This window comes from Chelonia mydas, chromosome 26 (genome assembly GCF_015237465.2).
Source record: "Chelonia mydas isolate rCheMyd1 chromosome 26, rCheMyd1.pri.v2, whole genome shotgun sequence".
NCBI classification, from domain to species: Eukaryota; Metazoa; Chordata; order Testudines; family Cheloniidae; genus Chelonia; species Chelonia mydas.
The window spans coordinates 1,908,716-1,933,073 of NC_057859.1; the positions used below are offsets into that span (position 1 = coordinate 1,908,716).

Sequence of the window (24,358 nt, forward strand, 5' to 3'; positions counted from 1 at the left end):
GTGGGGTGGGGGATGAAAGTACCTTTCCTGACTATGTGATAAAGATACTGGAAATGGATCATTTTGGTTTTCCTTTACACTGTATCGCTGCACACTGTATTCCTGGGGACACCAGTCTGGGATTATCCACTGGGATTCAGGTGGGATGTGCAACAGTTGATATGGAAAAACAAAATCTTACACTGGATTGCAGTCTTGCTCTACTTCGAGGCAAGCATGAGGATGATGGGCCTGGATTTCACGGCTGCTTTAACTTGCCAGGCAGAGGATTGGATTTGGTGGACAGATGTATGTTTTGCTCTTACTCATGCAGGCTTCGTTGTTTCTGAACAAGGAGGAGGCTGAGCACACCTGAAGAGTGGAAGATCCAGCTCTGGCTGCAGATGGAATGGACAATTAAGACTTCAGGACAAGTTGTTGTTTTTATCATTTGACCTGCATCTTCAGAATTCACTCCAGAGCATTATTTTGCTTTCAGTTGGCTTCATATTTTCTTCACTTTAAATTTGCACACATCTTGCTAAAGAAGGTATCCTAGAACTTCTCATGGCGAAGGCACATTCCATAGTTCTGGTGGACTTAAACTCGATGTAAGGTCTTCACTGCGATTCTCTGTTAAATGAAGCTATCTCCTGTCCAGACTGGGGATTCTGATGTGACGTTTTGGATTGTAGCTGGACGTGATTTGTGCGCTGTTGGATGATGATGTGTTTAGCTCCAAAATGTAATCTCAACAGTTAGACAAAAGCAAAAAGATTCTGAATTGTCCTTAAGTTATATGCTGTTTAAATATTACACGTAGATAGTAGAGGATTATCTACTAGTCTGAAGTGACCCTGCAGTACCCAGGGAAATGGACTTGGGCAAAGGCATAGTAGCAACTTTTAACTGTGAATTCTTTGCTTTTGTCAGTTCTGATTAGAGTATCTACCTTGTTTTTGTTTAGTAACTTAGTTTACTGTACATAGAAATTTGGCATAGAGAAATGTTGTTGTGTGGGGCCTAAATGGATGTGTCATGTATTCACTTGCCTGTGGCAATATCAGAGGTGTTTGAACAAACCAGTTTCAAATGTGAGTTGGTAACCACTGCTTCAGCTGAAACTGTAAATCTTTGATTGAACTTGGGACAGTTCTACTCATGGGAACTTAAATAACTTACTAACAAGTAACTAGAGGAAACCATAGTAAATTGACAGAGAATACATTTTAACTCTCTTCAGTTCCTTTCTGCACCAAGTACATGGTAAATGTTCATAGCATTTTTATGGTGGATTTTCTATGAATTTTCGTCACATACTAAGTATGAAACAATGTATTTGTGTCCTGTAGGAGCTCTACTAAAAATTCTGTCAGTGGCTCCATTAGAAAACCCCTTTTGGGGACTTGATTAAACCATCTGTTCCAAAACACACAGGCTAAACTTAAAGGAATTTGGTGGGGAAAAGAGAGAGAGGCACTTTTGAAAATTTCATCTCAGAGATGACAGATTTCTCCAAGTAATTTAGGAGTCTGTGTCCAGTGGAGTCTAAATCCCATTTTCAGGAATGACTTAAGTGCTTTTGAAAATGTTATCCTGATGATCTCCTCCTGCAGTACAGCCTCTTCCCCTTCAAAGCTCCAAAATGTGACGGACATAATTCTGTTCTCTCTGGAGCCATTCTCACAACCAGCTACAAGAGCTCTTAGCTTTCATAGTCTTTTGTCAGACTGGTGACACCACATAGTCTGTAACATGTTGGTACTATTTTATTTAAAAAACAAAACAAAAAAAACCTTGAAACTGCTCAGATGCTTGTTTGACACTTAAATTTGAGCATCTCAAAGAGCTACTTTTGGAAATGTTTAAGCGTTAGAACTGTTGAGACTGTTACAATAAAATGACCCTCAGTGTGCTAAGTGTTAACTCCCTTGTATCAAGGTATCATCATTTCCTGGCCATTTCAAAGTCCATCATGTGAAAGCTGGGAACACAGTCAGCCTGAAGGCTCACTTTTAACTTGTTTTTAGTGGTTTAATTATTTAAGCCAGTTTTGTAATATCTGTTCTACATTAAAACTTTATCACAAACTTTTCTTGTTTGTTATTGACTGTTAAAAGTCCCATTAAAATGAATTGTTGAAATGCTATGCAGTGAAAATGTTTAGCAGTACAGTAGGTTGTGTTGTCCTGTCAGGTTGATATTCTGTGGGCATCTGTATGTTAGCCTGAAATTTTTTTTAAAAAAGGAAAGCATGTGACTTAAAATACTGCCAGTGAACCTCGTAGGTGTGCTGCTATAACTAGGACCAGGGCATGGAGAAGCAGTCTTAATTCTGGCTTTGCTTTTGCCTTATACTTAATAGTACACAGTGCCTAAGGGATGTTTTCTCATGGGTGTTTGAATATATTGTTATAAATGTGTGCTCATTTTCTATAGCCTGACCATACAGATCCTTTTTTAAAAAGGACAGAAGTACAAGCAGAGCCGTGGACACGCTATATGCAATCGACCAAGAAAGATACAACTCATTAATCAAATGTGTCCTTCAAAACGGGATAACTATTTAATTGCTGGTTTATTAAAAATTCTAGGTGTGATGCTTCCATTTTGAAGGACAGTTCTGTAACTAATCTAAACTTGAGTGCATGTGTATTTTTTCTGCCCTGGTCACTGTTGTGTAGAACTTTATTTTAACCAGTTCTCAATACTTGGATTATCCTAAGGAGCCACCCTACTTAGGCCTTGCAATGGACAAAATTGATCCCTCAGGGCTTCCCATCCCATTTTTCTATGCTTCCTCCCTCTATTTAACTATACAGATCGCAGGCAATAAGCATGGGTTTCTTTGGTTGACTTTGCAGGGTGAATTTGTAAACGAATATGTTGGTGAATTAATTGATGAAGAAGAATGCCGATTGCGGATCAAACGTGCCCATGAGAACAGCATAACCAATTTTTATATGTTAACTGTTACAAAGGTAAAGCACCATATCGCCACGGTGTAAAATATACTGCTGCTTACGGGACTAGGCCTTAAGATCTGGGATCGGAGGATCAGGGTCCATGTTTAAAACACAAGAGTTACTTTTTCTTTCACTTCTAGCTCAAATGTAAGGCATTTCGTGCATGTGGAAGGTCCCAGAGAGTGAAGTCCTCGTTTCATACAGCGGGTACTTCATGGACCATTGTGCCTCAGCCTTGACTTAGTGGGGCTTCTGTGGGGTGTGGGAAAATTAATTCCTATGGTCTGTTCAGTCCATAGTTTGTCTGCTGATACTGTCAACAAGACTGTCAGTCGGAGTGGAATGTGGGCACCTGTCTGATAGAATTGCATTGCAATTCCAGCGTATTTCTGATCGGTCACCAAACAGTTGTATTTGGAGGGTAACTCATTTAGGTCTCTATTGACCAGGATTGGGGTTGAACCAGACATGGAAGGATCCAGAGCTCATTAGCAATACCGTAAGCCATTCATTTCTCCCTGCATAAGCGCTGAGGAGCTTTAGGTAAAAGTTACTTCCAGGAAAAGCCAATATCCATTATAACTCATTTATCAAGTATCTGTGTAAATATATTATCTGCAGTCATAGCTACTTGACTTGTCAAAGGAAGACTTTTGTTTGTCTGATCCTAAATCTGTGTTTTTGTCTCTTTATTGAAGGACCGGATAATAGATGCTGGTCCGAAAGGGAATTATTCTCGTTTTATGAACCACAGTTGTAATCCGAACTGTGAAACACAGAAATGGACAGTGAACGGGGATGTTAGAGTTGGCCTCTTCGCTCTCTGTGATATTCCTGCAGGTATAAAGAAGCCTCCATCCTGCATGTGCCCTCCTCTCCTAAAATGGAAATCAGTTGCCAGCTCACCCACTTTTTACCTTCTGAAGTTATTGGTCTCATTGACATTTACAATTACTTTAAGTTACCCATTGGGACAAAGAAAATGCACAATCAAGAAGTTCTAGCTCTTCATATGCATAGTATCATTAGGAGCAACTTAAGATGAAATGCAGAATATTAAAGATGAAACTTGCTTTATTACAAACAAACTAAAAATATCAAGGGCTTCACCTAACGCTTGAAAACACAGAGAAATTCAATGTTAACTCTTTTTGCCATGTCTGCATAGACCCCCAATTTCAGATCCTTTCCCTAACATCAGATCTGGAACAGCCTCCAGATGCTGAACATTTTGTAACCAATCTACCACTTTAAACAGATTAAAATGATAGAGTAGCCAGTGTTTCTCTATGATCTGTAGAAAAACAGTGTGTAGTGCTCCTGTCTGGTCCAAAGCTATGCTGGCCCTGTATAAACAAAGCAGAGGAAGGACGCTTTGTCCCTTTTCAGAAAAACTAAAGAACAGTAATTAGTGTTTATCCAAATGGGAAAATGGACACAATCAGTATAGGAAAAAAATATTTGGGGCTTCTATGTGAGTGTATTCTACCTAGAAAAGAGTGTTTAAAAAGAAATTATTTCAATGCTATGTTTGTAACCAGGCTCATAAGACTTAAAGTTCTACAACCACAAAATTATTGGTTGTTGAATCATCATTTGGTTTTTAGAACAGAACAAAACTGAGTTGTTGTCCTCAGAACATGGATTCTGGATCGTTTGTTTTGCCTTGCTATTTACAACTTCTCTAGCTGTTGCTTCATGAGTATGTTTCATCTCAATATTTTGGATGAAGTTATAAATATTGTGATCTTGTAACTATGCCCTTTTAAAAATAGTGGTGGTAATATGAAGGGAGAAAATGCTAAAGCTGAATTGCCACTTGTGTGTTTCTCCCCCATGCCTTATGTGTGTGAATAGTTTTTCTTTAAATTTCAGGGATGGAGTTGACATTTAATTATAATTTGGACTGTCTGGGCAATGGTAGGACTGAATGCCATTGTGGAGCAGAAAACTGCAGTGGCTTCCTAGGAGTACGGCCGAAGGTTAGTTGTACAGAAATAAAAATTAAGCTCAGCGCACTTGTATTGAAATTTCTGTTTGTGGGAGGAGAGTGAACAGAGATCTGTTTCATGTCAAATAATATCTGTTTAGTACCCTGAAGTTTCCCCCAAAGGCTTTACAAGTTTGTACTACAGTAAATGTACCCATCTCTAGGATGGAAGAGAGCAGCCAACCAGATGTGGCATGGAACAGGCCCATCATGTTCAGGGTGCCTGACTTCTTTTTTTTTTTTTTTTTTTTTTTCCTTTTTAATAAATCTTGTCACATGTTCTACTTCTGTTTTTGCCGTTCCTATATGGAAAGCATTGTGAAATTCCCCTGCACATTTGAGGATCTGGAAACTTGTTTTGCTGTTGTGCTTCGTTCTGGTCCCAGCCCAGAGTGCTGACCTTAGTCAGCTTCTTATGAAGTATTATCTCTGTAGGGGCAGAGAAGTGACTGAAGTCTCTGCTCACAAAGCTATTATGCATAAGCTCTCTGAGGAAGGGACTGTCTCTCTGTGTGAATACGAATCCTACTGCAATAGGGACCAATCATCCGTGTGCCTTTGGATATTACCATCATATTACAGTATGTAATCTGATCACTAATAGTAATCTGGCAACATTCTAACTTGTTTCAAACCTGTGTGCGGCAGGGGAGATGGAGATGGGAGTCACTGGGTACACTAAACTTCGTTGAGCATGCTTTGCAGAAATAATAACCCACAGTTGACTTTTGGGGGCCATATGGCTTTTTAAAGTGACTCTTACTTATTGACTAAAATTGTTAATGCAGTGACTTTTTTTTGCTTTTGATTGCCAGACGGCGTTTGCAACAGCAAATGAAGAGAAGGCAAAGAATGCCAAGCTAAAGCAGAAGAAACGAAAAATAAAAACAGAGCAGAAGCAGATGCATGAGGACAACTGTTTCCAGTGTGGAGATGGAGGAGAACTAGTCATGTGTGACAAAAAGGACTGCCCCAAAGCATACCACCTCCTATGCCTTAACCTGACTCAACCACCGTTTGGTAAGTGCTTTCCCATGGCCACCAGATGCTTTGCTTGCTTCAAGGATATCATGCTGCATATAAAGTTGTAGCTTAATCCGAACTGAGATGTCCACCTACTGTAAATGACAGGTTTGCTTTTGCAGTGCTCTTCTGTATTGAGAAATCTCCTTAGGTAGCAATATTTCTAAAGAAAGATCTGTGTGGAGACATAGATCACAGCAAACAGTTATAAAGCTGTGACTTCATTGCAGAGCCTTTCTCCTGTTTGGATCACATTTACTTATTTTATTTTGATTGGACTAATTAGTCAGTCTTGGCCTCATATGGCTCCCAAGTTCATATCACGTAGTAATGCTTATGACACAAGCTATGCACAGCACATGCTAGTGCTTAAATTTGTAACAGTCTCTCTAAATCTCTTATCTTCTAATCACGTGGGTTTTCTTTGGGTGTCTCTTTTTATTTTTTGTCTTTTTCCTTATTAATTAAAAAAGGTAGCTCTTTGTAGCCTAGGCTCAAATTATCCAGCGATAACTAGCAACAGCAAATTGTGATTAAAAACAAAACAAAGACACTTTATCCTGGTTTTAAACTATCTGTTTCTAGAGGCCTCGATCAAATTAACTGGAGGCTCACATTAATCCATGACTGAATTAAGTGGAAGATTTTGTGCTATGAATGGAGTTCAGTCTGAGATGTGCCTTTTCAGGACAGCAATATATGGAAGTACAGAAAGCTTCCTTCCAAATTTTCTTTACTACAGACATAAATTATTACATTTGATCAGCAAGAAAACACTGGTGAACGACTTCAAGAAGTAAATTTTGTTTTTTACCTGGCCTGGTGGAAGCAGACACAACCATGCTAGAGATCTGGAGTTCTGGCTTGGTGCTGTTCTTACTCTCTGGACTAAGAGTCTGGGCATGCTGTGGATGCAGCGCGTTATGTCCCGAAGAAGGAGAGTGCTTCCTGTTTTCTCTACAGCAACCCAGTTTAAAGGAATATAGCATGATTTCAGTGTGAGGGAAAGGAGAAGCTGTTAACTTTCCTTTTTGACATGCTCAGTCTAATTTTGCAACCTGACAGTTTGGCATGTGGTTATGCTAATGCATGCCTGCAAGTTTTTGTGGTGGTCTCTGTTGTGCTTAAATATGGCATTGCCCTATCCCATTCTTGCCTGAGCCACCTTCTCATTTATGACTCATAACTCCTCATTTATGACTCATAACTCAGCCATTCTTTGTTTTTCACAATATAGTGCAGTGTGATTCTGTTATAAAGATTGATTTAGGATACCCATTTCAGTGTATCCAAATAATTACTATGTTCAGACCCAGAAAACAGTGAATTTCACAAGTCAGACGTGCATAGATGCCAACTCTCTATCTTGCAACTACACGATGTGTTCTGGTGCCAAGGGAGGTGAATCTGGTTACATTTGGCTCTACAGTGCAGTAATGTTTGCTTACAGTCAACCTGAAGCTCAAAAATATAAATTTGTCAATAACAACTGCTTCCAGTCCAATCCTTGTGAAAGACAGATGCAGGAACTTCAATAAAAGCTGGCTTTTGGGAAGTATCTTTTATGCATAGAGTTGAATGACTCTGTACTACATGGAATGATAAAAATCAATTCCAGTATCTACCCCAGATAAAGACTAACTTCAGCTTCCTGTCTCTTTCCTTTCTCTCCCTCTCTTCTTCCATCTTCAGGAAAGTGGGAATGTCCATGGCACCAGTGTGACATCTGTAGCAATCCTGCAATTTCATTCTGCGAGTTTTGCCCTCGTTCGTTCTGTAAAGATCATGAGAAGGGAGCCTTAGTGGCATCAGCATTGGATGGCCGTCTCTGCTGCTCTGAACATAACCCCAAATCTCCTGTGGCACCAGAGTATTGGAGCAAGATAAAATGCAAATTGCAACCACAGAACCCTGGAGAAGAAGCAAAGGAATAAAGTTGTTCAAAAAAACAAACAAACAACAAATGGCAAATAGATGATGAACTTGAAGAGACTGCTATGACACATTCAGTCTTCATCATCAGTGCTGCCTTGTTGGAACTGGGAAAGGGACCATCTAATCTTGGCAAGCAGAAGCAGTCAGTGGTGTCCGTTTTTTTGCGGGGGGTGGGGTGGAGGGGTGTTTCTGTTCTTGTCCTTTTCTTACCTTACCCTTGAATGTGCTTCAGCAGCTCTTACTGTTGGAAAACAGAAATGTCTTGGCTTTCTTAAGGGGAGAAAAAAAAAATCAAAAAAAGCAAACCTTTTGACGTTGAAAAGAATATTGTGTTAAAATATGTTCTTTGAGTGTAGAAAGAAAAACATAACATATTTATTTATTTAATTTTAAAGGATGTTGAGGATTCTGGTCCTGATCAGTCAGCGTGTCTAAAAAAAATAATTGAGTAGCAAAACCAATCAGTGTATGTCTAGTTATTAAAAAAGGGAGAGTACCAACCCTCTGCAATCTACAAACAGCTTTCACGTAACACCAGGAGGAGTGATGTGGGTTTCAGAGCAGTGGACAGTGAAATGCCTTCATTCCAGCTGCATTCATCTTTAAAGGTCTTTTGAGAAGATGGATTTCATCTCATCATGCTTAACTTATTATGAATAATGTTGTAAAAATTTTCACATAGGAAATTAGGAGTATTATCCACATTTCTTTTTTTTTTTTCTTGAAGTGCTTTTTATTTCACTAGATACTTTTAACAAAAAAGGGGAGGGGAAGGAATTATGGTCCCTCATTGTTAAAATGAGCGGTGTTAGCTGACAAAGGAAGCATAGAAAGAGCTTAACTGTGCAATGGTCACTTTTCTGCCTCGCTTCGTTTGGAGGGCAGTTTTGGGTGGAGAGGATTCATGGACAGCTTATGGACATTGCACTACATTCATCATAGCGAAAGCCCTGATCCTGCTTTTTTTGGAGTCATTGCGAGCTTTGTCATTGACTTCAGTGGGTGCAGGATTGAGCCGTTTTCTATGTATTTATCAGATGTCTAGTCTGTGCTTGTTTCATGGTGATTCTCTTAGAGCCTGATCCTTTGGTACCTTCCTCCCAAACTCCCATTGGTTTCAAAGGGAGTTCTTGAGTGTTAAAGGAATAGGGGATTGACCCCATGTGTGTATTATGTGTTTTTAAAAGAGTTTTGGGGAGCAGGGGTGTTTAGATTTGCAGGGGTGGGGATATATCTCCCAATTGAATTTATCTTCATTGGTTTTTATCCAATAGTGAAAAATCAGTTCTTAAAAGCACTTCCTGAATTAACAGGGTATATATTGGGCCTACACTAAGGCACTCAGTCTTACAAAGTACTGTGTATATCCCAGTATAGTTAGCATAGTCAACTGTAATCCTTTAATTTGTAGGCAATGGCTGGTGTACTGATATTACCAGCTAACTTTACACTAACTTTCCAGAACACCCCCACATGGAAGGAATTAATACAAGGCATGGCTGGCACATGGCAGAGAGAGAATTTTTTTTATTAATTCTGAAGAACATTCAACATTGTCTCTGGGAAAATGTCTGCATAGACCTGCAGGTACATGGTGGCATCTCAGGTCCAGAAAGTGATTAATAAAGGGGTGGAAAATAAAACTATAGGGCTTTGGAATATGGCTCACCTTTGTACCAGGTTTCCTTTTGCATTCTCAAATTATTTCTAATCCAGTGAGGGTGGGGGTCAAATTTGTACTTTTTTTTCTTTTTTGTGCAATTGCAAAATGAACAAAATACACTACAGCCTTTGAAGCACCTGAAATGCCACTTCACTGACCTGGAAACTATTCCTCTTGGAACAATTTACAGATCCCTTTCTAGTAAACTCAGTTTGTGTGGGGTTTTTTGTTTTGTTACCTAGTATAGATCTCTTATGTGATCTTTGAGTTAGTTTATGGTTTAGAGTGCTGATGGAAAATGCAGATCACTTGCCCTGTTGTGGCCAATACTGAAGTGAATGTCTAAAACACTAATCTTGCTTGTAAGCAGTGCTATATTTTGGTATTTTTTACAAAAAAAAAAAAAAAAGAAAAAATTTAAACAAAATAGGATTTTATTTTTCTTAGCTTTTTTGTTTGTGATAAAAAAAAAAAAAAAAAAGCTCTTAATGGAGAGGGTTTTCACCCTTTTCTAAAATTCCAAACACAGCTCTTTCCTTGGTAGTGTCCCTAAGACCTGGTCTGTTTACATTGTACAATAGAATGTTAGGTTTTCTGTTGTTCAGATGATTTTTGGATATAGTAAGCCAGAAAGTGCTGAACTTTGCAAATACTGTATGATGAAGTGTTCCCATGTGCTTTCTTTTATAGTATGTCAGCACTGTCTTGTCATTGATTGGGGAGGAACGGCAATGTCAAAATGCCTTAAGCATTTGAGATGTCAATGAGCTGACAGCTGTTTCAAAATATTAATTGCCATGTGAAATGATCAAAATATATTCTGACATATCAGCATATTGGGCATAACTAAGTATGTCAAGGTACTCTGAAAGTTTAGCAAATCGTATAATGCTGTGAGGGTCATGGAGTTTAGCAAATCATATAATGCTGTGAGGGTCATGGAGTCAGTTGTCACTCCATGTCACTTTATATCTTTAGTTTCAAAGTTTGTGCTGGTTGTCCTCTCTTGTTTAATGCTTTACATAAGAAAACTGTAACTGAAAGCAGCCAACAGCTGGGCTGAGACATGAGTGGTGTGAGGACAAGGATAGCTTTTAAATGTGTATAATTATGAGTATAAAACTTGAATTGGTTTTCTACCTGCTGGACAGAGGGAGAATTTCCAAAGCATCAGGAAGCTTTTTAGTGAAATAAGAGAACATCGGGTTGAAATAAATTGGTGATAACTGGGGATTCTCTTTATTTAGGTGATGATTTTGTATGCAGAACACAGAATATGCTGAAAACAAATTTTAACCATGTTTTTGTAACATTATTTAAAGTGAATGGAAGAATAACTTAACTTTTGTAGTAAAGCAGAAATTTGTTGCTATAAATTTGTTACCGTAAATATTGACATTTTGATTTATCAGTATTTCTGTGTATTTTGGGCTGTTGAATTAAACTTTCAGTGTCTCTAAATTGAACTCTAGGAAAAATGCTAGCGAGGGGTGGTTTTGTTTGTTTGGAAGTTTTAGTCCAGAGTCCTACAATTTGCTGCAAAGAAGAGAATGCTGTGGTGGTTTGTCACTTCCTGGCTGGAAAATAAAGTGCTTTAATTAACAGTATATAATAATCTGGCAGCCCTTTCTTAAGTGAAGGAGGTGCCAATCACATTGTTTTTTCCCCTCTCATTTGGATTTTTTTTGTCTGCTAAATGTTAAAATAGGGTCAGACTTTCAGCAGACTCCTGACTATAGATGATGATGATCTGCTGGCTACACAGTAATGCAATACTTGAGCTGCCCTGCACAGATGTTTCTGGTTTACTTTACTGGAGCCCTTTTATTATAGAGTATGCATCTTAGTTCAGATCAGAGGTTCTGTGGACCATGCCCTAATGGTGTAAGGATTAATTACTGCAGTTTTCCGATAGTCTGTAAAATTGGCTTGTCATCTCATCAGTAGGACGTAAGAGTGGAAGGCATTTGCAGATCAGGACAGCTAATTGTAAGGGCAAGTTTTTCTGGATGAATTATCTTCGCTATGTTTACCACCAGAGGCTTAGAGAGTCTAACATGGAGTGAAAGGGATAGAATGTTTCGTTTGGCCTTTCCACTAAAAACTTGTTATATCTTAGTTTCCAGGTGGAATTGGAAAGACACATTTACTAGACATAATAGAAAGTGAACTTCTAGACGTAAAATATGTATATACTGAAATTAACAAAAAAAAATTATCTGGGTTGGGTTAGGGAGGTGGGGTAGGGGAATGAGAATGTCTGCCGCTGGTACGAAGTAGTCACTTTAACATTGAAACCTCTGCCTCATTGAATTCAGGGTTTAATGTACTTGAAGCTCTGCAGTTCATTATTTTTACAGCTATTTTATTTATACATAGATAACATTTTTTATATACGACATTAAAAGTCTCTTTACCTCCCCTCTTAACTTGAGTTAAAAATGATTTTCCACTCCCAGTGTATTCAAGGCAAAATGGAGAGTTTTTCAAAGCAGATGTCTCAGACTTATGTATGCTCTTAATGAGAAGTGTATTAGTGCATGAGACACCAGCAGCTTTTTGACTTTTTGATGTCCTTTGCTTTATAATATTGTATCCACTCCCTCAACCCCTGCCACTTATTTTTGTATAGCAAAAGACATTTGCACTTACGATACACTCCTGAAATTCTGGATGTATTCAAGATGTCATTCAGAAAAAGAAGCAAAATGCTTGTTTCCTATTATATTCTACTCCTGAGTGGCAAACTCAGGTACTTTTACCCTAGTGAGGGTGGGAGGATTATAAAACTGAAACTGTCTGTACTTCGTATAGGACAATATAAAAACAAAAAGGGAAAATAGATATGAATTTGCCAAAGCCATGCATTCACTGTTTGTCATGTGGTACTGATTGTATTTGTGCACAAGAGTGAGACAGCTGCCATTTTTAATGGTGTCTCTTCTAGCTTGAAAAGCAACTGTGGCTATATGTTTGATCCTCTCCCAAACATTTGTCCCATAGTGTAGCACTGGACGTTTTAAGGAATTCTTGTTCACTTTTGATTTACAAACAGACTGGATGAAATACACTTGCTTCCTGTTCATTAATATTGATCCATATCTCATTTCTAGTGTCATATTTTTTTAATTTATAAGCAAACTAATCATGTTGCCACTGAAAACCAAGACGATAAATAACTATTACAACTGGCTAGTAATAAGATTGTCTTTTTTGTATAAGGGTATGTGCATATTTGGGGTTGCTATTAAAATTTAACTCATTTGTATCTACACAAGTGATATTGCACAACAAACACAGATACCTACAGATTCTGTTTTCATTTCCATGTAATCTTTATCTGTAACAATGACCTTTGTAGAGTCGTTATTTCTGTAGACTTTGTTTATCTGTAACAAACTTTGTAGATTCTGTGAAATGTTATTTTAACTAAATCACTTGAGTCTTTAATAGCAAAGCATCAATATTCACTAAAGTCAATATCTTAGGAGTTTCTAGAACTTGGCTAGAAGCTCTTGACACTAACAAAGTAGTGTTAATTTTCCCTGGGGATGTTCCACTGGGGCATTACTGTATTATGACTTGATGTTGCCGCATAGACTTTGAGATATACAATATTGGGATGGGGGGTTGTTGTTTGGCCTATGTTCTCTTGCATAGTGTGAAACCTGTAAAGCTTGGTTAACCTGTATATAGATAGCTTATTGTCAGCTAGTTATAGTGTATTTAGAATTGCCTGTAATATTTTAGCTTCTTACTGAATGTTGTGATGGTAGGATCATATAATTTTTGTACATTATATTTACTGAGATGTTGCCTTTTTTATTTTACAAATACTTTGGAATTCAGATGTGTTTTTGCTTCTGTGAGGATTAATTTGGAAAGGTTTTTAATGACATTCCACTGATTTAAAATTTTGCTTGAGGTTGACTTCAATAAATTGTTCTGAATGTTCCAATTAAGAATGTGAATTTTTTCATATTGTAACTTTCAGTCTATGGACAGAGAACATAAACAGTCTATGGACAGCAACAAAAACACACCGCAAACAAAGTGACCAATAAACAGATAAAATGTAAAATATTTATTGACACCAGTGTGTGAATTCAACTGAGAATAAAAAAGTTACAAATGTGGTCTTTTAGAAAAGCTCTCTAGAAAGAGCCCCTATGTATTTATAATAAAGCCTCTTTAACATGGATGATCACAGAGCGAAGGCCTGGAAGCTGTGGAAAGCATTCTGCAGTTCTGTTTTACAAAGCACCCCAAAAGGAACTTTGTACAACCAGAAGGAACAGCTCGTATATTTATATTTCAAAGCCTCTAGAGTCAAGAGTCAGTTGCTTTGAAAAATAAGTCAAGGCCTGATTCTTTCATACTGGTTCTCTGGTGCTGTCATCCTAGCTGAACTGGAGCATTAATCTAGCTTCTGTGTCTTAGATCTTTAGTGTATATTTAATGTTTGTGCTTTTCTAAATGTATGTGCAACTGCTTTGTGATCTTACATATTGATTGTCCTTTTATAAAATATTGTCAGTTGACATTTATACTAGTAACTGTGCTTCATATGGGATTGTGAAGTAGAGGTAGACCCAAGACATTAATGCAGTACCACCCTGAATGTTAGTGGTGTTCATTATTTGTAGCTGGTGCTTTTCTGTATGTCTAAAGGAGGGACTGGTTCAGTAGGAAAGGGGTGTTTTTTGGTAATCTTGACAAGTGCAAATTTTTAACTGATATATGGATACTCTGCCAAGTGGCTTAAATGTTTCCTGTTGGTCTTATTTATATAGCACCCAAAGTGTACTGGACATTTTACAGACACCTAAGAGGAGGCAGCTTAATCTCAGAGGTTTCCGCACAAAAAGGTAACATACAGCCCAGAGGCTGAAGTTCAGAATTTGCTTCCTTATTAAATCTTTTATTTTTAAGCCCTTGGTTTACTGCTTGCTCTGTGATCCTTGCCAATTCCCCTTGGGTGTATCTTTAAATCTTGCTTCATTTGTAAAAGGGATTATTTGGTGAATTCCCTCTTCTCCCACCTTTTTAAAAAGTAAAACATGAATTCTCCCCCCCGTGATTTTATTTTTAAAGACATTCTGAAGATCTAGCGCACCAGCAGGAGTAAAAGCTCCTGGGCTAGAAGGGCCACGCTGCGTTCACAGTTCGGGTCTAGCCTCTTTGCTCCCAGGGGCAAGGCACGGGAATTACCTGCATTGCGCCAGGGCGTGTTGTGCTGTGGGTGCGGCTCCCGGAGGGGCTGGCTTTGTGCGGGGTAGGGGGGTGTCTGGAGGGGTTGTGCTGCTCTGTGAGGGGGTTTGTGTAACGTGTGGCCGGGGCGGGTTTTCCCTTAGCGGGGCCGGGCGGGGCCGCAGCAGCAGCAGCCGCCGGCGGCGCTCGGCAGAGGGGGCGGGCGCGGGCTGCAGCCACGTCGGCGGGCCCGGCCGGGGAGGAGCCGCCGGGCCCGGCTGCAGGGAGCGGCCGCGCCGCGCCGCCCGCCCGGAGCATGGAGGGGCCGCGGCTGGGGGCCGAAGTGGGCGCGCGGGGCCTGCTCTTCGGGGCCTTCCTGTGAGTGGGGCCCGGCCGGGAGACACGTGGCGCGGGCGGGGGGGTCCCCCCGGGAACCCCCCCGTTCGGGATACGCCCGGGGAACCCCCCATATAGCGCAGATGGGGATCCCCTCGGAAACCCCCCCCGTTAGGGGCAGGGCTAGGTTTGGGGAACCCCCCACCTTCGCGCACAGGGGGATCTCCGGGGCAGGCCCCCCCCCATAGCACAGTTGGGGATCCCCCTGGGAAACACCCCACCGATCAGGGACAGGGCGGGGGAACCCCCCACCTTAGCGCACACGGGGATCCCCGGGGCAGGCCCCCCCCCAATAGCACAGATGGGGATCCCCCTGGGAAACACCCCACCGATCAGGGACAGGGCGGGGGAACCCCCCACCTTAGCGCACACGGGGATCCCCCCCAGGACAGCTCCCACCCTCTTGGGTGCTGTTGATGTGATCCTTCTGTGCCAGCTGGACACTGGACTGAGCGCCAACCCGCTCATGGCACTTGGGCCACCCACTGCCAAACAGTAACTGTTCCCGGTAGCCTGGGCTGCACTGTGACTTAATGATGGGAGGCTCCGGAGTCAGACCCCCTTGGTATCTGTGACACCCCAGAACCAGGGGACAGGCTGGATGGCAGCTACAGAGAACCTGCTTTTAATTTTTGGAGATTAGGTTAAACCTGTCCTGGTGTGGAATGCCTCATTTTCTCCCCAGTGTAGCCAGCCTGCAGGGATTCAGGACGGGGTATGTGGCTGACTTGGCTTGATGTTTCCTCTTTCGGGTCACTTTCAAAACAGAGGAGGTTCCCTCCATTGAGAGAGAGGCCTTGACTATATAGGAAAGCTGCCTGTTTAACTTAAACTGGTTCTTAAATTGATATAGTTAAACTGGTACATGACACTTCAGTTTAAACCTGTTGAGTAAAGTAGAGATTGGAAGGTAACAGATGTTGTGGCTATATTTAAGAATGGCTCTGGATCCCGGCAATTACAGACCAGTATGCCTTACATCTATACCTGCTAAATGGACTGAAATGATAATTGAGCTGTGGGACTCATTGCCACAGGATGTCACTGAGACTAAAACTTCGCAAGAGTCAAAAAGGGACTGGATATTTATATGGATAAAAAGAATATCCAGAGTAGTAACTAATGTTAAACAGGGATATTAAACCTTGTGCTTCAGGGTTTAAGCCAATCTCTAACTATGAGAGATCAGAAGGAGCCCTAATGCTGACCATGGATTATCCCACATTTACCTACTGCAGAGTTCTTGGACCTTCCTCTGAGGCATCTGGTGCTGGCCACTGTCACAGATACGGTACAGGACTAGAGGGACCTCGCCCTTGGGTCTGATCCAGTCTGGCAATTCCTGTGAGATAAGCCACTCTGAAATCAGAATCTGTGTCCTCATAGCTTTTTGCAGTGGTTTAACTATATTGGTTTAAATTTACACCTTAAACCAGTGTAGTTTTCTCATGTAGACAAGCCCAAGATGCAACCTGCCTACTCATTAGGCAGTTAGGAAGATAGGATTGGACATATCTGAGAATACCAATGACCCATCTATTTCAGTACCTAGCCTCTGACTGTATCCTGTAATTGATGCTTCATGGTCAATCATCCAATAACCTGCTAATTGGGAAAGTTTTCTCCTAGCCCCAAGCAGTCAGTGGTTGGTGTGTGCCCTGAAGCATATGGTTTTATCTCATATATTTTTATCATAGCTAGTATATATGAGAATGGAATTCATATTAGTCATGTAAATACCTAGTGCCTTTTTAAATTCAACTGACCTCTTGGATCCTCTGGTAATGAAACAGAATCACTGTGCTGGCTGGGTGATTTGAGTGTTTCTAACAATGCCTTGTGGCAATAGGTGCTTGCGAAGTGTTTCATCAGTTTCAACCATTGTTGCCTTTTAATTTCATACGTGTCTCCTTGTTCTTGTATTGTGTGAGAGAGTAAGTAGAAGTCACTCAGCTGACCACCTCCTTAGAACTACCCAAATCCCGGCACTAGCATGCACCTTTCCAAAGTGTTGTTTTTTCTCTAGGATCATGGAACTTCTGCCTCCATTTGAACGTGTCATACAGCCTGAAGAGATGTGGCTTTATAAAAACCCATACATAGAAGCGGACCATGTACCCACCAAGCTCATGTTTGTAAGTATTCACCCAGTTCACTACACTCTCGTCTTAGGTTTTTTCTTTAAATCATAGTTTTCCTTTAAAATAATAGCTATCAGCTAAAAAATCATGGAAACAAACACTCTTCTTAATTTACATTACTAATGATATTTTAGATTATTAGAAATGAAAGAATGTTTAAAATCTGATGGACCTCTCTTTACTGGTGCTCTGAGATTACTTTTTGCATTTCAGCTTGGACACTGAAAATCCGTTTCATGTTTGTTCACAGTCAGTTTTACTGTCAGGTTCTCAGTGCTGCAGAGCTTCGCATTTCACACACTGCTAGGGAATATTGTTTAAAATCAACTGTGAAATTGTTTCTGTTGGGCGAAGTTTTATAAGCAATTGTTTTTAACAAAACCTTACCTTTTGGGCCAAATTTTTGGTGATTTAAAAGTTTGTATTGGATGTGAGGTAGGAGATATAACTATACAACCAAGCCAAAGAAGAGGGAATGTAGATCCCTAGAGAAAGAGGAGGCAGGGGAAAGATGAGATGGGAAGAGAGGGAGAAGTGATGATCGATTGGATGAGTGGTTACTGGGTGTCAGTGAACTGCTGATCCAACAAAGCACTTTAGCTTGTGATTAGAGTTAAGCACATGCTTAAGTGCTGTGATGACTGAGAACCTGAATGAAGCTCAAGAAGAATGGAAATGTGACAGAGGGTTATAGGGACACCCTCAGAAAAAAACAGGCTTCTCTCTGAAGACTGTTTACCTACTATAGCTGCAGGTAGCACTTAAGACCATTATAACTGGAAGAGAGAATTTTAATTCTGTATCAGGTCCTATAGTGAAGCCGACTGCATGTACTGTGCTGCCCGGACGCAACTTCCCCTGCTGTTTGTGTGGGGTTTCACATAGCAACGGGGGAGAAAAAGCATTTAAAATAGGAAAATGTGATTATAAAACCGCAAAAACTGAACTCCAGTTCAGGGGTAGGATGGGAGATTAAAAAAATGTGTTAACAGTAAACTAACCAGCTTTCAGGTAGACAGTGTTTTGTTGATGGGCTCTGTCCCTTGATTTGGGGAAGTGGCATTCCTGGCGAGATGCTGCAGTTCTTGGATTGGTCAGTGGCTTTGGGGGCAAAGAACTACGGTTCCTTTTCGTTGAAGAGGCAGGTACAGCATGTAGGAAATGCTAAAGGAGAAAACTCTTGCATGGCATTTGGATTTGGTGAGTTGACCTTTAGGTCCCATGTTAAACTCCCAAAGTGACAGCAAAGACGACAAGAGCGTTCCCTGGAGCACTGGGTATTGTGACACAATCCCCAAGAGTCCGTTGTCCCTGAGATATCAGCAATAACAACTGCTGTCTCCTGACAGCTGCTCTTGTTTTTCTCCCTAGCAAACAATTTCGATGCTACAGCTGATGGATTAATTAGTTAATATTTGCAAAGCGCCTAGAAAGTGAAACATGCTCAGGGGCCGTAGTGTTCTCAGGAAGCAACTTCTGAATGAACAGCAGCGGGGGAGCGCCACAGTGGAAGTGATGTAGGAAGACAGGCCGAGGCTGCAGCATGATTATTTATACGGCTCCTACAATGTGCTTGGCATTCTATAGAGGTATATGAACATAACCCCCTTAAGAGCTCCCCTAAACAGAAGCAGCAGCAGCAGGGCAAGGATATCACACGGACTGGAGCTTTTTAACAGGCAGAATTTTTGGCTGCTGTTCTTCTTTATCTTTGCTGTCCTTGTATCTGGAGAGCTCCCTACTGATGGCCTTTGCACCCTGCAGGTTAGGGCATTAGTGAGAGCTGGATGGCAGACAGCAGAGAGGAAGCCGTGCTACTGGTACCTACGCTTATTCAGTATTCGCTACCGATGCTAATAGCTGGGATCAGCTTTCGCTTTGTAAAGAGCGAAGGGGGGGAGCACTGTTTGGTTTAGGGGTGAAGGTTTTTAGCCTCCTTTAATAGCTCATGCATTGATTTTTGGTTGGGAAGCCGCGGAACAAACGTGCACTGTTGTGACTGTGCTGTCTTGTGTGGTTGCAGTTAATTTCGTTTCTGTTTCCCCTGACGTTCATCCTCCTGGCAAAATTCCTCATGAAAGTCGACCGCAGAGATACGCAGGAGGCCTTTTTGGGTGAGCTCCCCCCAGCAATCCTGACAGTCGCACCAACAACATTGCGCTGAACTGAGGGCATCCCTGGGGCAAACAAGCTCTTCCTCCTGGCAGCAGTAACACCCAGTGGGTAAATCAGGGTGGATCAGTCCCCAGCACGTGGGACACAGAGAGCATCATTGTACTCATGCAGTGGTTTAGAGCTGTGGCTAATGTCACAGCCTAGGGTGGGGGCATCTCCTTGTTACGGCTCAGGAACCTCTGTGTGATGGAGAATGGGCCTGAGGGGAGGAGGGGTCTCTTGAATCCATTGCTGGTCTCACACAGCATGTTGGCCAGGGTGCATTAGGGAATTGGGAACTTCCTCCTGCTTGGGGTCTGTTTGCTGGACTGTCTCCCACTATGTGCCTTTCACTTACTGGGCAACACCTGGCTCCACTGAAGTCAGTGGCAAAACAGTGGCTTCTATGGAACCAGGATTTCACCCATTTTTCTTAAAAAAAACAAAAAACAAAAAAACTCTGTGGGCTGGAACATGTGTGCTTAGCCCTTCCCAGACCATCGTCCACTCTTGTCTGACCCAGAGTTCAGCCCTTCCCTAAGGCAAACACCTGCAGGGAATGCTCAGTGTTGCGGGGCAAGGCACGGTCTTCCCCACTGCCCGTGTGCCGCCTCTCAAGTCAACTCAGACTCGCAGACCAATGCAGCACCAGGACCAGCTGAAGCATCCCTCTGATAGAGGCTACTGATTAGGGGAACTCCACCAACTCCACCTGCAAAGTTTCTCCTGCCCCTGCTGCGGGTGTGGGCTGGTTAAATATTAACATGCGTTTGGTGCTGAGCCGGCTCTTCACTCTCTTCCAGCTGCCAGCCTTGCTCTTGCCCTGAACGGGGTCTTCACAAATGCTGTGAAGCTAGTCGTGGGGAGGTAAGAAGGTCCATTAATCGCCAGCGCCCACAGACCCAGGCAGTCAGCAGTGCACTGCCTGACTGGCTGAATTTTCCCAGACCCTTTTGGGGGGAAGTGCGGGGACAGGCTGGGGGCACTCTCTTAACCACAGAGCAGGGGCTGTTTTAAACACCCACCCTCAGTGAATTTAGTGTTGGGACAGGCCCGATGGCCCTGGGGAATGACCCTTTGTGTCTCCCCACAGAGCAGCAGTGGCAAGGTGAGCTTTCCCTGCATGCTCTCACCACTGCACTAGGCTGTTCTTGGAGGGTCTCTACCAGGCTCTGAGGGGCATTGAGTCATTGTAGCACATTCGCTCCTCTGCCAGTTGAGGTGTGGCTACTGGTCAGCCACAGTGCCTGGGACTGGGACCCCCCCACCCCAACCCAGGCTGCTGAGCAGCTTTTGGGGGGCAACGACTCTCTGTTCTAGTCAGGCTCTCTCACTTCCAGAGCTGCCAGCCACTTGGAGGTGAAGGACTCCATACCCCGTTCTCTACCCCATGGCCCTTCCTTCCCCAGGACGCTTTTCAGAACCCTGTGTGGTTCCTGGAATGGACCCGTGGGTTTGGGTACTGTGTGGACAGCGTGGGTGTTCTGAAGGCTCCTCGAGGGCTCTGCTGGGGGGATTCCAGAGCAGGCGGGCAAGGATGTCCTCTGGTGCTTTAGCCGGAGCAGGGGAGCATCCAGTCAAACCATGCCAGCTGCTAAGGGTCTCCTCCTCTGCATGGTGCAGGGTCACATGCTGTGCTTTGCTTCTCTGCCCATTAGGCCACGGCCGGATTTCTTCTACCGCTGCTTTCCGGATGGACGGGCAAACTCCAAGCTGGTGTGCACCGGTGATGTGGACGTGGTGACTGAGGGACGCAAGAGCTTCCCGAGTGGGCATTCCTCTTGTAAGCGTTTGTTTCCTCTTTGTAGTGCAGCATGGGAGAACCAAACAAGGGTGAGCAGGTGCCTGGGAGGCAGGATCAACTTTGCCCCTGCCTTGCCACATGGCCTGGGGCATGTTCATTGACTTCTTGCCAGGCCTCACTTTTCCCTCTGTAAAACGGTGGTGCACAAGGCTCACTGCTGTTTGCAGACTCACTCGCTCTCGAGTGCCAGGTATCAGTACTACCTCCCCAGCCCAGGCTCCATGGCCCTGCTTTTTGCCTAGTGTCCTTTCAGGACAAGCTCAGAGGGGTCCTTTATACTCTTAAATCACTCCTGGTAATGGATGGCCCCTGAGCTGGGCTCTCTGAGCATGGGTTCCTCAGTGATGTGAATTTCCCCCTTTTGTCCAGTTGCCTTTGCTGGTCTTGCCTTCTCTGCCTTGTACCTGGCAGGAAAACTGCACTGCTTTGCCCCTGGCGGGCGTGGAAAATCCTGGCGGCTCTGTGCTTTCTTATCACCACTGCTCTGCGCGCTCCTCATCGCTCTGTCCCGCACCTGTGATTACAAGCACCACTGGCAAGGTGAGCATGCCGGCCCGGGGAGAGGATAGCAGGGGCGGTGTGTTGTCCTGTGGGAACAGTGTTCAGTGACCGTGGTGATGGGCACCCCAGAAGACCCTGGATAGATAGCATGGGGCACTGATGGTCAGGGCTCTAAGTGGGATGAGGGAATGTTGGTGAAGGAAAAAGTCCTTTCCGGGGTCGTGATCTCTCTGGGAAATGTGTGTTCTGCTCAGTGCTAGAGCTGAAGCTTAAGTGGCAGCTCTAACTGGAGCACCGTGAGCAGGGCAGGCATCGTCCTCACTGGGGCTTTCAGTTCCACTGTGTGTCAGGCCTGTAGCTGTGCCATGGGACGGGTACTTATGAACGGGGAAGCGTATTTGGGGATCGCTGCCTGGAAGAGACCTTTGCTGTCCCAGTCACTGCATGGTCCCCCTTGGAGCTCTGAACAGCGGTGGGTTGCCACGGCCCCACGTTGCCTGGTGTCATGGTGTTGGAGCACAGCTCCTGGGGGTTCAGTGAGACGGTGTTGTGTGTGAATCACCCTCGTTTCCCCCCCACAGATGTGCTGGCTGGCTCAGCGATTGGCTTCACATTTGCATACCTGTGCTACAGGCAGCATTACCCTTCCCTGACGGACTCGGAGTGCCACAAACCGTTGCAGTGTAAAGCCCAGCTGTCTCCGGCACAGGAGCAAAAGCTGGCCAGCTCCAGCTTCCGCCTGGAAATATAACGCTGGGATCCACTTTGCTGGCACCGGCCCCTGGGTAATCATGCCTTCCACTCTTCAGCCCACAGGGTGGGGAAGGGGTACAGGCTTTGGGAGCATCACTCACTGCCTACCCCAAAGGAGGACACAGCTGATAGCTGAATAAGAATTGCTCCCCTGCAAATGCGGTAAGTGGTCCTGCTCAGCAGGCCTGTGCTCATGTTGTTCTTGTTTGAGAGACACTCCCCTCTTTCAGGCCCGCCCTGGAGGAAGCTGTGTAAGTGACTGTACTCCAGCTTGCAGGAGGGAGGGGAGCAGTCTGGCTACGACAACATCTAAAGCAAGAACTGGCTGTCTGTGAGAGGAGGCTTGGTGGAAATCCTGAAGTTGCACAGGGCCATGTAGTAATGAATGGAGAAGTCAGCCCTCTCCGCTGGAGGAGGTCATTTTATGAAAGGACAGCATGCACATCAGAAGAGGCCGTCAGTGCTGTGTTGTGGGTACACAGCATTTACTGTGTGCATTTAGAACTAGCACCTGCTTGGCCCCCCCCCCGCAGCCTGGGCACACTAGGTATGGTTTTGTTAAAGAAGCTGTGTCCTACAGCGGGTCCAACCAAGCAGATGCTGGGCTGATTTCCTGGCGTGGCACCCTGGCTGGCTTTGGAATTTCTCCATGCCATATTGTTGGACTCTGCACAGAGCTCTCCAGCCCATTTGTAAATACATTTGCTTCCAGAATCCTGCCCCAAGTCACAGAGGATAGCTGGACCTCATCACGTCCTCCCAAGCAAAGGCCAAGGTCAGCACTGTAGAGCCATCTGATGGGCATGACTGCCTAATACCATAAGGGGCAGTCACTCGTGGTCCCACTGCTAAGAATTACGACTAATCTGGGGGGAAAGAGATGCTGTGGGGTTTTATATTTGATTCCAACCTAGAAGCAGCAGGGCAGTGAGATGGTGTCTCTGTACAGCACTGTCCAGGGGCTCACTGCGTTGTAGGGAGGATGTGTTGCTCCATCCGCAACCCTTAAAGGTGAAAGGATGCAGCATCTTCCCTTGTAGGATGTTTCCCTGTGGACCAACTGTATGATTTGCATTCTTGTGTTAATTTCAAACGTACTGTACACCTGTGGTGAGAAAAACAGTAAGTACTGGAACTGTTGACTGTGCCAAGCTAAGGCCTGTAAAAGTACATCCTGTTAATCAAACCTAAAAGAGTTCAGAGAACTCACGAGCTCAGCCTTACTGGGTTTTTTAATGTCAAATAAAAAGGTGGTTTTAATTCAGTGAAATGAGTTCTGTTCCTTCTTGGCACTAGAGAACATCGTCCGTCTTTGTTTAGCTGGCTCGTTTTATGTGAAGTAGGTCAGTTTTCTGTCCATTGCTTCCTCCTTCCACCGCTTCAGTGTACACTAATCATGAGATGACAGTCAGTAGCAAATGACCTTTGGCTCCACAGCTGTCTGAAATCTAACCCTAAAAGAAAGTAGCAGTAATTTCTTTAAGATATAACCTTCAAAAGCACCTGTTTTGCTGGCTGGAGGCTGTTTCCTACATAACTGAAGGATAGTAACAAGGTGAGCTACGCCACTTTCAGAATTGGCTCTCCTTTGTTTCATGTTCTCTGCTCCCAAGGACAGAAGCAAGATGAGAACAAGAAGCTGAATCATGGGTTTTGCTGAAAAAAACTCTTCTCCTTACAGCAAATGCACTCCTTTTATAAGCCGCTTTCCCTGCCCACGAACAAGGAGGTGCTTGTAGTTGGTGTTACTTCTAAATTCTGTTTTCTCCTGTAATGCCTGTCCACTGCAGTGGCCTTTTGTAAAACGCCAAGGGCTCCTCTTATGACAACAGCTTTACTTTGCCATGAAGTTAAATCCCAAAG

General features: G+C 43.2%; 3 protein-coding genes and 1 long non-coding RNA gene across 20 annotated transcripts in view; 2 read left to right on the top strand and 2 right to left on the bottom strand.

Annotated features, from left to right (window-relative positions):
• The window catches only part of LOC119564497, a 27,427-nt gene extending 19,771 nt beyond the window's left edge, over positions 1 to 7,656 (bottom strand). For both annotated transcript variants that reach the window (XR_005223425.2, XR_006287602.1), the window contains exon 1: positions 6,773 to 7,656. This is a non-coding gene — a long non-coding RNA (uncharacterized LOC119564497). The remainder of the gene's footprint in view (positions 1 to 6,772) is intronic.
• Positions 1 to 13,518, top strand: part of NSD3 (nuclear receptor binding SET domain protein 3) — a 69,180-nt gene extending 55,662 nt beyond the window's left edge. For 4 of the 10 annotated variants that reach the window (XM_037886179.2, XM_037886180.2, XM_037886177.2 and 1 more), the window contains 5 exons: positions 2,844 to 2,960; positions 3,644 to 3,785; positions 4,821 to 4,927; positions 5,751 to 5,955; positions 7,651 to 13,518. In XM_037886179.2, coding sequence (XP_037742107.1) covers positions 2,844 to 2,960; positions 3,644 to 3,785; positions 4,821 to 4,927; positions 5,751 to 5,955; positions 7,651 to 7,892 — 813 coding nt within the window. In that variant the 3' untranslated portion in view covers positions 7,893 to 13,518. Of the gene's footprint in view, positions 1 to 313; positions 2,070 to 2,843; positions 2,961 to 3,643; positions 3,786 to 4,820; positions 4,928 to 5,750; positions 5,956 to 7,650 lie in introns of those variants that run through there. The other 6 variants (XR_006287597.1, XR_005223418.2, XM_043536471.1 and 3 more) reach the window with 3 other exon arrangements.
• An 835-nt stretch (positions 13,519 to 14,353) lies between these two features.
• On the top strand, positions 14,354 to 23,759 carry PLPP5 (phospholipid phosphatase 5). Of its 5 annotated transcripts, XM_043536486.1 has the most exons (8): positions 14,968 to 15,124; positions 17,169 to 17,277; positions 19,307 to 19,397; positions 20,241 to 20,304; positions 21,096 to 21,220; positions 21,611 to 21,781; positions 22,324 to 22,527; positions 22,726 to 23,759. In XM_043536486.1, exons 1-7 carry the CDS (start codon positions 15,063 to 15,065, stop codon positions 22,491 to 22,493), a joined length of 792 nt encoding a protein of 263 aa, XP_043392421.1. In that variant the 5' UTR covers positions 14,968 to 15,062; the 3' UTR covers positions 22,494 to 22,527; positions 22,726 to 23,759. The 5 variants fall into 5 exon arrangements, with proteins under 5 accessions (XP_027680067.3, XP_043392421.1, XP_037742129.1 ...); XM_027824266.3 differs by lacking the exon at positions 14,968 to 15,124 and adding an exon at positions 14,354 to 14,424 and having other exon boundaries at positions 22,324 to 23,759; XM_037886201.2 differs by having other exon boundaries at positions 22,324 to 23,759.
• The window catches only part of DDHD2 (DDHD domain containing 2), a 29,119-nt gene continuing 24,075 nt past the window's right edge, over positions 19,315 to 24,358 (bottom strand). For all 3 annotated transcript variants that reach the window (XR_005223424.2, XR_006287600.1, XM_037886195.2), the window contains one exon: positions 19,315 to 23,949. The gene's annotated coding sequence lies outside the window, so the exon portion shown is untranslated. The remainder of the gene's footprint in view (positions 23,950 to 24,358) is intronic.